Source organism: Thunnus albacares, chromosome 1 (assembly GCF_914725855.1).
Source record: "Thunnus albacares chromosome 1, fThuAlb1.1, whole genome shotgun sequence".
In the NCBI taxonomy this organism is placed as follows: Eukaryota; Metazoa; Chordata; class Actinopteri; order Scombriformes; family Scombridae; genus Thunnus; species Thunnus albacares.
The window spans coordinates 3,092,122-3,107,379 of NC_058106.1; the positions used below are offsets into that span (position 1 = coordinate 3,092,122).

Consider the following 15,258-nt stretch of genomic DNA (forward strand, 5'->3'; position numbering starts at 1 on the left):
AAAAAAACAGCTTCAGTGAGTCCCGACTCACCAAATAAAAAAAAGTTGTGTGGGCACGAAAGATATTCCCATTGAAATACATAGTTATATAATAGTTTGAAAGGTGTGCTGAGTGTCACAAAAAAATGTGGAAAATTCGTGTCAATGTACAAAAATCTATAGATTAAATTTCATGAACTGCTGTGATACTGGGTTGCCACATCAGATATACTGTATAGTCATCAGTAGCCAGGGAGAAACACTGAAGAATGCATGTTACTGAGTGGCACTTCACAATGGAGCTATAAAACATCAGACTGCACTTAAACACATGCAAATAAAGACGTGAGTGGTAGCAAACATACCACTCAATCAACATATATGAGTGCTTTATATTCTAAGATCTTAAACAGGAGTTAAAAAGACACCTTAACCATGAATAAGTAAGAAAATAAAAGTTTCACACATCTACATACACTCAATATACGATATTGCACTTAGAACACAGTATATACAAGACATTTTACAATGCAGCACATCAGTATGATAACCAACACAAAGGTAACATGAATAGACCCATCAGTCAAAATCAGTGTTCTGCTGGTGCCTCTCTGCTCACTCCAGAGTCAGTTCAATTGTAATATCAAATTCTTTTACAAAATGTTCTGTATGGTGTGGTTGAGAATCTTAAAGTGGTGTTTATGAATAACATGTGGATATGAATTCATGCCTTCACGACTGAAGCTCCACCAGCAGCAGCAGCTCTTTTCTCATCAGTGACACATGACTACAATCACAACCCAGTGCCTTCACACAAGTGAATGGTCTTAAAGGATCTCAATCCAAAACTCTGTTTGCTGTACATACACGACCTGATGTTGTTATTATAAATTAAACACAGGACTTCCACTGCTTGATTCTGTGTACATTAAGGGTTTTACCATTCCATTATCCCTAGGAATTATGGTCATGGATGACTCCACAACACACACTTTGTGCCAACGTTAAATCCTTTAACGGAAGCAAGGCGGAAGGTAAGGGTGTGGAGGTCAGGTTGGTGGATAGGCATGTAGCTCAACTGACTTTCATGCAGAATGTTGAAGTTTGTGACCCTAACCCTAACCCTAGCCAACAGGTTACCCTAATCCAAACCATTTTAGACTCAGTGGCTAATCCCACCTGTGATTCTCTCCCCTTGACCACCATTCATTCTAATCTTAATCATCTTCATCTTGAAACATCTTTGCATCTTTGGATCTTGGATGCCTTATCTTTTAATGTCTTGACAACCAGTCTGCTCTAACCCTTGGTGTGGATACCCAAACCCCAACCAGGTTTGGCTTGGACGCCTCACTGTCTTCTGGATTCTCCTATCATTTTTTTGTGGTTTGGGGGCTTCTCTTGACTAAATGGGGTTGCATGGTGTGTGGAATCTTGAGTGCCTTTAGTCTTTGCCTTTAGCTCCCTATTCGATGGACTTGGGTGGGGTGAGCCATTGAGAATCTCTAACCTAACCATAACTTAGATGTAACCCTGATCTTTCCCAAACCTTAATCGAGTATTTTAGTCGCCTAAACATTAACCGTACATTAAACATAGTTTATTTGCCTTAACCAAGATCTTTCCCAACAGCAGCCTTACAGATATAATAGATAATTTACAAAAAGTTGCATTGAAGCATTGAACGCAATCAGGGGTTTCGCTGAATCATCCGACATCAACATTCCATCTGGCAAAAGGGCTGGTTTTACATATAGGGTTTTGAAGGCCAATACAATATTTTATATTGAAGTCACCAACACATGGTTTTGTGGGGATGTTTTTGTAACAATGTATTTAAATTGGATCATTTTCATGCCGCAGAAGAACAAGAATTCAGTGTGTCTACCAAACTTTTAAACTTATCAGGATGGAAAAGCCTTCAAAACAGCATCATGGGACACTTAAACACACGGGACACTGGAACCCACACTAAAGACATTTTCTTAGGGTTAGCAGCTCTTTAAAGCAAGGTGACATACTGTACCTATTTGATGTTAGGGAAAGTCAGGGAGAGATTAAAGGATTGTTTCAGTTTATTGCAATTTGGGTCTTATTTTTGCAGTCTTGGCCATCATTTCTAGTGATAATTCACTCACTTTCAGTTTCAGCTTCAAATAAAATGGTTTGGACAATATGGCTGAACTGCACAACATGTCTGATCATCTGACTGCTCATGTTTTTTGACTCATCAGACTTTTTTATACTGATGTTAGTGTTTTCCCACATCTCAGTATAGTATAAGTATAAATGATAGGCAAATCTATGAAAATCAGACCCAAGTTATAATAAACTGGAATTTCCCTTTAATGCTTTAAGATGACTCATTTTGTAAAAAATGAACAATTTTGAAAAATTACACAAATAAATAAAGAAAAGTTTAAAGAAAGAAAAGTATTACTGCAGGTTTTCTATACTTTAGCTGCTGATATGATGGACCTCACATCAGTGACATGACTGGCTGATAACTCATATCTAATAAAGGTCAAACCAATACAACAGGAGAGCAGTGGCACACATTCTACTATAAACATCATCATTATATTCCTTTTTGGCTGGGCTGCCTTTATTGAATGTCTCTGGAAATAAAATGTTCTCTTTTTGCAGGAAAGTCCGAAACTCCAATTGATCCACATAGTGAACACTTCATATGTCTTCATATTAGGAGGTTGGGTCCAAATCAGAAAATATAGCCCCCCTCATCCTTTCAGCCTTTTGACCTCCGTTCAGTTTCCTTTTAAGAATAAGGGAATTGGACTGAAGCCTGTCCAGTTTACATATGTGCAGTTCTTGAAGCATCCACTCACAGATGATGTCCTTTCAATCTTTGCTCAGTCATTCATCTCATGTAGTCAACCTGTTTAACACTATTTAGTGTAATTACATGCTAACTGCCACTAGGTGGAGTCGGCATCCTGTGAACACGACCCACAGCATCTCTGTTTGTACATATCCACATAGCACAACCTCAGTCTCTTCACCACGCTGCAGTACTGGGTTGCATCCTTGCATTCACCTGTATGGGAACAAAACACTCCATGTAACCACTAAAGAAAAAAACAAACAAAAACTTGTCGACACTTTAATTTACAGATCCCACAGTTTCTCAGTTATTTCCAAGACAGAAACTGATGTGCAGCTGTACTTCATTAGAAAGTTTCCTGGAAAGGCCTGTGTAATTTGGTACTACAGTAATTAAAAGCTGATTTTGTGGTTTGCCCTTTCCCTAATGAAGAGCCTTATTGGTATTACTGATTGTCCTGGATACCTGGATCTTGGTTTTCTGTCTGCCTCCATGACATGAAATGCTTACTGGACCAGCCAGTGGTGGAGAGTAATTAAGTACATTTACTTAAGTATTGTACTTGAGTACACCTTATAAGGTAACTGTTCTTTATCTCAGTATTTCCACTGATGAGACTTTATACTTGTACTCCAGTACATTTCAGAGGCAGATATTGTGCTTTTCATTCCACTAAATTTATTTGATAGTTATATTTACTAGTTACTCAGCAGATTAACATTATAGAAACACAACATATAATCAGTTAATAAAATGTGATACAACCCAACAGTATATAAAGCAATAAAAATTAGCTCCAACATTAAAATGCTGCTTGAATACATTAGGTCTTTCCTCCTTACTTTAAAACTTTGAATGCAGGTCTTTTACTTGTAATGGAGTATTTTAATATCATAGTATTGCTACTTTTACTTAAATACAGGCTCTGAATACTCCATTTACCACTTTTGTTAGTGCACAACAGATCATCTGAAAATGCAAAATGTATTTTGTGTAGCCATAAATTAAAAGGTAAGCAAAGGAAAGCAAAGTTTCCAATAATAAATTAGTATTTAAATTAATTATGTTTCAGCCTGTAAGATTTTAGCATTTCTTTCCAGGAGATGTCTCTGTAAGTCAACAACTGCTTTAAAACACAACTATTTATAATATCTTGAACCATAAAAAAGTTTCTTGATTACAAAATGTCAGATTTCAGAGTTTCAGAACCTCAGAGTAAAGGGGCATTGGAACTGATGACTGACACACACAGACTTACTCCCACAGGTGGTGGTGTTGCAGTGCTGCCAGGTGGAGGGGCGTTGGAGCCAGGCACAGTGCTGGTCAGCCAGAGTCTTACCACTCCTACGGTGAACACAGTCCACCCTGCGGGACTGAAAGCCACTCCCGCAGACTACAGTGCATGCCCGCCATGCACCAGGATGCCACTGGACATCACACAGGTCCGAGGAACAGTTGCGTACTGACACAGGCCTGAAAGAGAATGGTTTTTGGTTTGTTGTTAGTGCTTTGAATTCATTGCTGTGGCATTTTGGCACTTTTCAGAGATCTCATGGGACTTGTTTCACAAAGCAGGTTTGTTGTGTTACCTAGAGAACTGTGCTGAGTAATACCTGGAACCCCCTCAAATCTGGAGCATGGACTGATTTAAAAAGACTAGGTTGGAGTTTTACTTGTGTTTTAAATCTAGATAATTTAGTAAAACAGGTCTGTATCAGCCCTCTATGGGACAGATCAAAATGTTTAAACAGCCCGCCCACTTTACCAAGCAATGAGCTCTATGGAAATGTTGAGATTATTCCTACTGGATAAATAAAAGGAAAGAAAAAAAGACACAATGTAACATAAAAAGACAATAAAAAACTTAAAAAATAGTATTTAAAATGAGTGAAATAGAATAGAAGATAAATTAAGGTATATATAATTAAACAGATTAAACAGGAGGAATAATAATCATAGTGCAGCTACAGTGCAGTGTGAGATATGAATAAATGGTCCACATTTAATTGAACAAAAGGGAGCAGCAAACAGAAAAGTCTCCAGCCTTGATTTGAAAGAACTGAGAGTTGGAGCAGACCTGCAGTTTTCTTGGGAGTTTGTTCCAGGTATGTGGTGCATAAAAACTCTGGGAACAGAAAGCAGACCTGTCCCAGACAATTTGAGAGATCTGGATGGTTCATAGCGTAGCAGCAGATCAGAGATTAATTTTGGCCCTGAATGTAGTTGATCATACAGTAGTTATCAATAATGAATGACATTTACTGTTGCATATTAAAGAAAAAGTTTTACATTTTTGGGAAATATTGGCATTTTTCACAAGTTAGATGAGAAAATAGATCTCAGTCTGTGCATTAAGTACAGGGCTGGAGTCAGGATGTGGTTAGCTTAGTTTAGCATAAAGACTGGAAGCAGAGGGAAACAGCTAGCATGGCTCTGTCCAAGGTTAAAAAAATCACTGCCACCACTATAGTTCACTGATGAACACATATTTTGTTTGTTCAATCCATACAGAAAGAAATGCAAAAGACAATTAGTAGTTTTAGGAGTTATTGTATTGTACAATGATGTAGAAAGTTTATCCATCTGCCCAGCACAGCTGAACAAGGTCTCTGCTGACACAATCAGTGAACATATGTTTTAGTTTTGGTCTCTGTTTAGGCACAGCTACACTGACCAGGTGTCCTGGTTTGTCTGAGATTGCCCCCATTTCAAACTGGGTCTCCCAAGTCCTGACAAATATCTGTAAAACATTAAAATTCTGACCATAATTAAAATAAAATAATACAAAAAATAATAAAAATAATAATTATAATATTATATCTGTTTTCAGTGCTTACATAGACGTTCTGTCTCAGTCATTATTACCTAACCCAATATAAAAACATAAACAATGCATCTGTCCAACACTGATTTGTCTGTATGTGTGTCAATCAATCAATGTGTCATTGTCAAGGCTGTTGCTAGCCTATGACGCTTGCTAGCGGTATCAGTATGCTAATGGTTAGCTATCATGCCGAAGAGAGACTCAGTCTTTTCTAAACAGCTTCAGGAGTATTCCTTTACTTCATAAAGTACCCGGCAACAAAAAATGCTGCGTTCTGCACACACTGCAAAAGTACATTTTCGGTCGTGCATAGTGTGAAGAAAGGTGTGCTCAGTAGGTGAGCTAAAAATATAATTGCTGAAATAATTGTCCCCCATCCTGATGAAAACACCAATGGTGCATGCATAAGCGCGCCCATTTGTGTGTGCATGAATGTGCAGTACACTTAACGGTCCCAGTTTGGGGGTTTGAAAATATGGTCATCCTAGGCACAGTGGTACGTGCCAGCCTCACTGTGACAAGACTCTGTGATGCTACGCATCGTCTCTGCGCCCGGCTGTTGTTAGGCAAGAAATACTTCCAGCATGTAACTCTCCCTAAAACCCCAACTTAATGTTTTTACATTTCTGTTGGTGTGCAGATTAAACAAACAAAATGCAAAATGTTAATTAGTGAGCTTTAGAGGTGTTGGCAGGCTTATGTTCAATTGGAACAGGGCCAGGCTGGCCAATTTCCCCTGCTTCTGGTCTTTATGCTAAGCAAGGCTGAGCTAGCTACATACTTCTTAATGCACAGAAAGAAGCCATGATCCTCTCATCTCACTCTCACCAAGAAAGCGAATAATCATATTTTCCAAAATGTTTAAATATTTCGTTCTAACCAGTTTTGTGAGAACATATGACTGATATCATATTTTCAATGTGTGTGTGTGTGTGTATGTGTGTATATGTACTGTACTTGTGAGAACATATGACTGATATCATATTTTCAGTATGTGTGTATATGTACTGTACCTGTTCCTGAGATCACAGTCTGTGTATGAGGAGCCATTGGAATGTTGGCAGATAACAGATCTCTTCTGCACAGTGGTGGTTGGGCCCAAGCACCTCCCTGAACACTGAAATTGAGTTACATACAGAGTTTTTTTAAAATATATTTTTGGAGCATTTGGGGCTACCGGGCTGTGCCATACATACAGAGTTAACACTTAATAATACACCCAATGCATTCTACAGTGTGTAACATGCACACGTGTTTGGTTAAGTGTTTGAATGTACCTTTCCCCAGGGACTGGTTACCCAGGTGGGACAGTTATTGGCGGTGCACTGCTCTCTGTCAGCAGGCCGGCTCATCCTCTCACAGGCTGCTGCTGTCACAGTCCTCACTGCTCCTCTGGAATCCAGCTGCTGACAGGAGACCTGCCTCTGCTTCCAGCCACCGCCACACGAGGCAGAGCACTTTGACCACTCTGATATCACCCATCTGAAAGGATGACACGAAACAAATTTATTTTTAATGAATTTAAAAACTGAAAGGTAGCTCTGCTTTGGAATAGTTTTATATGAAATTACAATTTTATTCAGAACAAAGGTTCAAAGTACTTCTTCCTGCAATCACAACCTTACGGTAGTTTGGTGGAACTTTTAGGTGTTAATAGGGGCACCCAAGGCAGGTGGGGCTCCAGTTTAATTTAATTTATTTGGAAGAAAAAGGCAATGGTAAAAGTATTATCTTAACTGTCCTTAAACATCTGATCTAAACAATAGTTTTTTTTGGACACTTGGAGGCAAAAGAAAGTGTAAACACAACATTGACATACTGTAGTCTTTGCTATTATGACAAATATCTTATTCATTTGGAGTTGTTTTTGTGTCCACTTGAAGAGTAAAAATATTCACTCTCCTTTCAGCTCTGTGTTGGTCTCCACCAACTCTTGAGAAAATGATCAGACTCTTTAGCTTATAAATGCTCCGCTATGTTCACCAGCTAGTTGCTAACTTTGCTTTTTTGCTGAATACAGCAGCCTGCTGCTGGACAATAGGTCAGTGAGAGCGCTGAGACCAAAACCAGAGTAAAATTTTGTCTAACTGTAAACACAAAACATGTTGATTACTATATCTTGATCCAAGGTTAGACCCAGTCAGACAGAGATGTGCTGTAGGCTATATTAGAGTATATTGGACTCCGTATTGGCAGTGGCTTGTAGCCCAGTGACTGATTCCTCATGGGACACTTTCTGAGAGGTCAGTGAAATAAATGCACTGGTTGTAGCTATTAAGATAAATGGTAGAAATCTCTCATATACTGTATCTCTATTCCTAGTCCATCTGCTGAAATATTTGAAGTCAAACACTTTCATATGTAGATTTTGTAACATATACAATATTTACCAGAGCAAGAACCTGAATGATTTGACAGTTTTTCTATTTTCTCTCTCTCTCTATGTGAGGGGGTGTGTTTCAGACATGATACTGGGTGTGTCCCAATACCCACACATGAAGTCTTGAGCACTTGCCAGGTAGTAGGCGTCTTAGTGTCCCACATCTGAAATATGCCAATACACGCTACACTTAACACACACTGGATGCACACTTCTTCTAACACCCCTTCGAAGAGGTATTCCAAGCCAAGTGTATCCCATAATTTACCACGGTAGGCTATATTGCACAACACCAGTCCAGTTGGCGGTAGTGCGCCAAAAGTTTGGTTTTGGAGCCGACAATAATCAATAGACAGGAAAAAGTTGAAGTTCATGACATGTTGGAATTCAGCATGGATTATTAGTGCCAAAAAACCAAACAGTTGAAACAGAATCTGCACAGATGACTATCAGGTAATATTAACAATGATCTGTTCTTCTTGATTGGACTGATAAGAATAATCACGTACCTGACACTGTCAAGATCCCCATTATCAAAGATTTTGAGAAATGTTCCATTCTTGAAAAATGTTATCAGACAGAAACTATTCAAAATAATTTTGTGTATGTCTCGTTTATATATGGTAAACCTACATGCTTGAAGATAATTATATTCAATCGCTTTATTAACTGTATTTATCCTCTCAGGTCGTGCGGTCTTCTGACTATAACTTCAACAAATCATCTGAGTTTGTCTATGCCATGGACAGTAGCCTACTTGTATTTGCGTGAGTGAGGGGATGTCCTTATTAATCAAGAGTGTCCCAGTGAGCTAATAAACTCTCACTCTTGCTGCCTTAGCAGGTACTTTAGCACTGTGACAGTTACAGGAAATATGTCATACAAGAGGCCACTTGACTACTTACAAATACTGCAGGTGAGGATATTGGGATGGACCCGAAGATTCGGTGACGGTGTGCTTGGCTGTGTGTGCGGCTGTTTTCTTGACAGTAAAAGGTCAGCCACAAAACTTGCAGTTTGCTTGGTGATAGCCTGGAAACACTGACTAAGCAGTTTTCCAGAAAAAGCTACCTACTGCTGTGAGAATCAGGGACATTGTTTCAGCAAAAGCCAAGGTATGGCAATGTGACATGATGTCATAGAAATACTCAGTGATGGTTGGATTTGAAAAATATGAACTTACCTAAAACTTTATTTAAAAGTATTTAAAAGTATGGCAACTGCCATACCATACCCCAGCTGACGCCTATGGTGAGAATTAAAAAAATTCAGAAACTGTGAAAAGTTAGTGTCTACCGGCCTGCTGCAGCACAGTCCTGGTTTGATTTAAGCTAATAGTGGGTCATTTGTGTTGCATCAGTGAGTGAAGCTGGCTCGGTGTGTGGCAGCTGTGGGGCTGACTGATGGGCTGTAGGATGTGCAAAGGCAGGCTGGCAGAGCTGGAAACAGCAGGGTGAGGAGATTCTGCTGAGAGTTACACTTCTGTTTAAATCTGGCTGCTCTTCATGAATTAATTTGCAGTCTGCCCTCTCTGAGTCTCCCCCCTCATCAGAGTCAGTGTGTGAAAGAGTGCACTCTGAGTATGCAGACTTAGAACAGTTAAGCCAAAATCAATCAGTTGGTAATACAACTCCATTTAACCGCATGTTTATTTGATAATATGTCAATACATGGGTTGTCCATGAGGTAACCCTATCCTAGATGTAAGCTGAAAACATTAAATTGTTGAAACAGCTGACATCATTCACATATGTTGGTTCTAACCTTGGTGGCACCCTTGGCCAGATTTCAGCATTCAAGTAAATATTGTGAATCTTGCCAATAACATGATACATAAACTGATGGAACTAATGTGCTGACATGACAGATAATATTTTGATTATTCAGAGAAAATGGGGTTTGCTTTAAGTAAAAAAAAACATCTGCTAGGCTCCAAATGAACTCACTCTATAAACCTTGAATCCTTTGGGATAGCTCGCCAGATGGAGAAAAGCAGAGAGGTGCAGTGGGATTGAAGTAATGGTACCCAGTATAACCATTCATTCTTACTACATCCCACACATGTTCATATTCACACATATTCCTGCCTTCATACAGTCTTTAGTCATTAATCTAACCCAGTGCAGAACTTGCCTTAAAGGAATAATTTGATATTGTGCGAAACAAACAATTTACATTTTCTGTTTGTGTATGGATTAACCAAACAAGATACAAGATGTTAATTAATGAGAATTAGAGGTGTTGATGGGTGTCTTTTTGAATTTTGAAGAAGGTCAAGTAGCTCTTTCTCCCTGCTTTCAGTCGTTATGCTAAGCTAGGCTAAGTGCCTCCAGGCTCTAGCTCCATTCTGAACACACAGACGTAATTAGTAACCGTCTTCTCAGTTCACTCTAAGCATGAAAGCAATAACTATATTTCCCAAAATGTTGAACTGTTCCTTTAAAGGGAGTTAGTCTCTGTTCATGCGCATTTGAATGTATAAAAGTGAAAGAGTTGAATAACGCAAACATGCCTGAAAGTTTTTTTGTGATTCTGGAGAGGTCTGAGAGTGTGCAATGCTTACAAGCTTCAAGTAATTATCTATGTGCTTTTGTTTGTGGTTAAAGGGGATCTGAACAGGAGGGAACAGAAGAGAACATAATTCACTGATGACATGAAGGGCTTTTGTGTCTCCTCAATCTGAATTCTGTCTTTTCAAATTCCTCCCTGGCCATTATACACCCACATGCTTTGAGCATTTGCCCATGTGCCAGGAGCCGGCTGTGTATCTGACCAAATCTGACAATGTGCTCTCAAAAATATGTGATATCCTGTTGTCTACATGTAAGAGTACCTGGGAGGACAGTCTTGTCTGTTGCAGGGAACGGGGGAGGCGATGGGTTTTGGTATGTGCTGACACATGGTGGGCTGAACATCTCTTCCATCCAAAGTGACACAGCGAATCCTCCGCAGCCAAGTCCCTCTGTTCCCACAGGATGCGCTGCATGTGGTCCAGTCTCCAAAACGCCAGCCAAACTCTGAAAATGTAAAACACTCACATCCTTAGGATCAAGGAAACAAAAACACATTTTAGAACATCTTAAGAATCAAACAGCTTATACCATTATTTAAGGAATTGCTAAACTAAGCGTACATGAGTGTTATGCACAGTTTCTCAAAATTTAATTCCATATTTTGAAATGCCCACGGTAGAGGTAGGAAACTGCCTGAGGCAAAGCAGAGACAGCTTGTGGAGGCTGTGTATAATGCATAACAGATAACCAGAATACAATGGTGTTCTGAGTTATTCCGCAGAAGGGTTTAACACAACATACTGACAGAAAACACTTTATTTATCCATCCGTCCATTCATCCTTCTGCCGGTTGTCCATCCACTGAGCGCAGTGTCTTATAAGTGTCTGAACTGGGCTGCAATTAATGATTATTCATATAAATTTGATTATTTTGTGATCAATCAATCTTTTATTCTTTAAAAAACAAAATATCAGAAAGAAATCCAACTAAACATTTAGTGGTGTTTGGCACTAATAATCCATACATTAAAAAAAGAAAAACAGTGAATTCTAAAATTTGAGAAGCTGGCACCATTGATTGTTTGGCATCTTTCTTGATAAATTACATACATATATAAATGTATTACATGATAATAGTACTAGAGGAAAAGTAAGGGGATACCCAAAGTTATTCCAATTCATCCTGTGGTGAGTATCTCTACCATGGGAATCTATCCATCAGTGGTCGGAATATTTCAGTCTGGACCAAAGTGGTGGACTGACTGACCAGCTGACATTGCCAACCCTAAAATGTATCAATCTCTCTCTTTTTAAACACTATATGCAGCATATACTTGGATAGCACCAAGTTAAAAGAATTTGGTTTAATTGGGTAGTAGCCATTTTCCAATGCTGAACTTTCCCTGATACTTTTCTAGAAACTCATGGACTTTATCTGTGTTTCAACTGGAAGAATCAGGATGTCAATTTTAGCTCTGGTGCTACTTTCTGATTGCCTTGCACTTTCAGGGCAGAGTTTGTTGTATCAAACACAAGCCTCCAGGCTATTTAGTCCCAAGTTTAATGCCTGGGATATTGGGTCAAAAAGGGGCTTAGAATTGGGTTAGAACCTGTTGACAAACCCAATAATGGCACCATATGGAGTCAGTAAAAACTTGGGACTGTAGATCACGTAGATGTGCAGCCCCTGAGTTATTTACAGTATAGAACTGCGCACACCCCTCATATCACTAAAATGTTAAGTAATTACAAATCCTTTCATACAATTTTATTTGTTTTTAGACAAAACCAAGGAAGAATTGAGCCAATTCACTTGAAAAACAGAATGTTTGACTAATAATAAAAAGTTCATATTTAAGAATGAACTGCAGCAACAGTCAGCACACCTTTCATTAGAGAGATGCCATTCTTTTATTTTCTAATATATTATTTCTGATGACAGATTGGATCCTCCTGGGCATGGATACCAGTCTTGCACAAATCTGTGGAGAGATGTTCTGTCACTCCGCACAGATAATTCTTTTCAGCTGTTTTTTGCTGGAGGGGTTTTGTTGCTCTACCTTCCTCTACCTTTAAAATACTCTAAAGGTGTTCTATTGGATTCAGATCAGGGGACACACTTGGTCAGGTCATAGTTTTCACTTTTTTCTTCTTTAAAAACTCTTGTGTGATTTTTTTCATGTTGGAAAATTCCTCTCTTGCCAACCTTCTTCAGACTGGGAGTCATCTTTTCATTCAGTATTTGGGTATACAAACTTGCATTCATAGTGCCATCTATAATTGTCATCTCCCCTACACCTTTTGCACTCATGCAGCCTCATATCAGCACACTCCCACCTCCATGTTTCACAGTCAGCACTATGCAGTCACTGTGGTAGTCCTGGCCAGGTCCACACCAAACATGCTGGACCTCATCTGATCCAAACCAATTTATTTTGGTTTCATCTGACCACAGAATGTGCTGCCAATATTCATCAGGCTTCTTTTCATGTTCTTTGGCAAACTTTAATCTTGCAGTTTTGTGAGCAATGGTTTTCTTTTTGGACGTTGACTGTAGATGTTGACTTCATGAAAGGTATGAGCAGTCACTGAAACACTAATTTCCACAGATAATCCTTGTGTCAGGTCAGAAGCACTTGCCTGTCTGTTTTTCAGTGCAAGGTTGCGTAAATAGTGATTTGTGCGTACTGTCATTTTTCAAGGACGGCTTCTGCACCTTCTGGTATTGCTAGTATGGCTCCTGTACCTCCTAACCACTGCTGCAGCTGTGTTTTGGCGTCTGTTCAGTAGCCTACTGATGGTCTTGTACCTTCTCTCATCTTTATGAAGTCTCACAGTCTGGTTTCTTGTTCAGGCAATTCACAGGTTCTTTTATAACCTTGTTCAGGCAATTAGTCTTAATTGGAAGTCACAATTGTAATCATTTCTCTTTCAGTGGTCAGAGGTGTACTTACTTTTGTTGCATTGGAGCTGAGGAGTTGAGGTTGTACTTTGAGGCCTATATTTTCAGTTTAGTCTATCTAACCTGTTTGTTTTTAATTACAAATAAGATTTTTTAATACCCTACACTTCGCTGTAAAATACTACAATTATTGTAAGATGATACAATTTTAAATAATTTAACATTTAAGTAATATTGCACAGGGGTGTACTCAGTTTTGTTATCCTGTATATTTGTGCATTATGAGCACAACATGACATGGCATACACTTGAGCCCTTCCTCTCAAGTCTCACATTTTATACACTGAGACTTAGGTTTTAGTGTCTTAGTGACTGTCACACTGTCAAAGAAAATAAAAAAGTGCAGTCTTAGTTCAGTGATAAATTGCCAATCCACTGTGGATTGCCTGTTAAAGCTTCAGTTGCCATGCTCTTTCCAGTCCTGTCTGTCGAGGTGCACTGGCATACAGTAGAGGCCGCAGAAGCAGAATATTTTACTTTGTTTGGTGTGCAGTGACCTTGTTCTGCACCAGAGCAGTGTGAGTAGAAAGCAGAAAGAAAATTGAATGAAAATATGGAAATTTTAGAAGTTGGATTTTGTACAAACACATTGCTTTTACGGGACATTTTAATTTACATTATAGTACAGATAGCGTGGATGTATATGAGGTTATAATAATGATAATAATCAGTCCAGTTATTGATTTGTTTACACACATATATATATGAACATATGTATATAGCATGAAATTGCTTAATGAAGAGAAAACGTGGTGACCTCCAGACTTGAAGACTTGGAGACTGGACATGTACAGAAATCTAAATTAAAAAGAGACATTTGCTGCTGCAGAAGCACACTGGAATTGATTTAAACATTTAGAAGCTCAATGTCACTTACAGTCTGGTACAATGAACAAATAAACAATAAATGTAGCAGTAAAATACATGGATTATTAAGCATGTGTATATTAGGTTTCAAATAGTTTAGATATTTAGCCGTTTTTCCACTCTTCTTCGTTTCTCCATGCTTCAGAGTGACTCATATTGCCATGACAACTGACTTAATATCATCATGGTCGTTTCTGCTCCATCAGACTGAAAGAATATCTTTCAAGGTAATTTGCATGTGTTGAACAGAGGTCAAATACTTGATCAGCCATAAAAGTCAGTGAATTAGATTAGCCTTTGACCTCTACATAAGCTTTTCTGATGTTTTTCTGTTGTGGGTTGCACAATCAGTATCTAGGACAGGGTCACTGAAAGCTGTTATGAATGACTGACTGTGTCTCAGTGTTCACAGATGACTTTTTGAAGGAAACTATGCGGGAAGATGGTGAACAAAACAGGACAGAACTCTGTGGAATATCAATGACCCATACATCCCATCAAACCAAATCTGCTGCAGTGGTTAAAGAGGAATGCTGAGTATTTCCAGAGATTCAGCAGCTGTGTCAAACAGTATCTTGCCATGGTCATGCTGGGTATCTTCTCAGCCACAAGGTTAAATCAGATGAGTCCAAATTTCTGTGAACTTTTGCCCAAAAATTGTCACATTTTACTATTTAAATTCATTACCGAAACAGGTTGCAAACAAAACCCCAGTTTAATATCATCTTAACCACTCAGAGAAAATAAAGATAAACATTGAAGTTAAAACCATCTGTTGTAAATGTCAGTAAGGTTTTGCGGAGAAACTTCCTTGCACTAATTTATTGAATACTGTTTACTTTATTTCACCAAGATAATCCATACTGCTTTCTGTATGAAAAAGCAGGGTAT

At 38.7% G+C, this 15,258-nt stretch overlaps 1 protein-coding gene across 2 annotated transcripts in view; it reads right to left on the reverse strand.

Moving 5' to 3' along the window:
- Window positions 1-351: 351 nt before the first annotated feature.
- adamtsl3 (ADAMTS-like 3) overlaps window positions 352-15,258 on the reverse strand; it is a 297,355-nt gene continuing 282,448 nt past the window's right edge. For both annotated transcript variants that reach the window (XM_044349913.1, XM_044349979.1), the window contains 5 exons: window positions 10,859-11,042; window positions 6,923-7,127; window positions 6,659-6,762; window positions 4,080-4,294; window positions 352-3,034 (listed from right to left, as the gene is read on the reverse strand). In XM_044349913.1, the coding sequence (XP_044205848.1) occupies window positions 2,916-3,034; window positions 4,080-4,294; window positions 6,659-6,762; window positions 6,923-7,127; window positions 10,859-11,042 (827 nt within the window). In that variant the 3' untranslated portion in view covers window positions 352-2,915. The remainder of the gene's footprint in view (window positions 3,035-4,079; window positions 4,295-6,658; window positions 6,763-6,922; window positions 7,128-10,858; window positions 11,043-15,258) is intronic.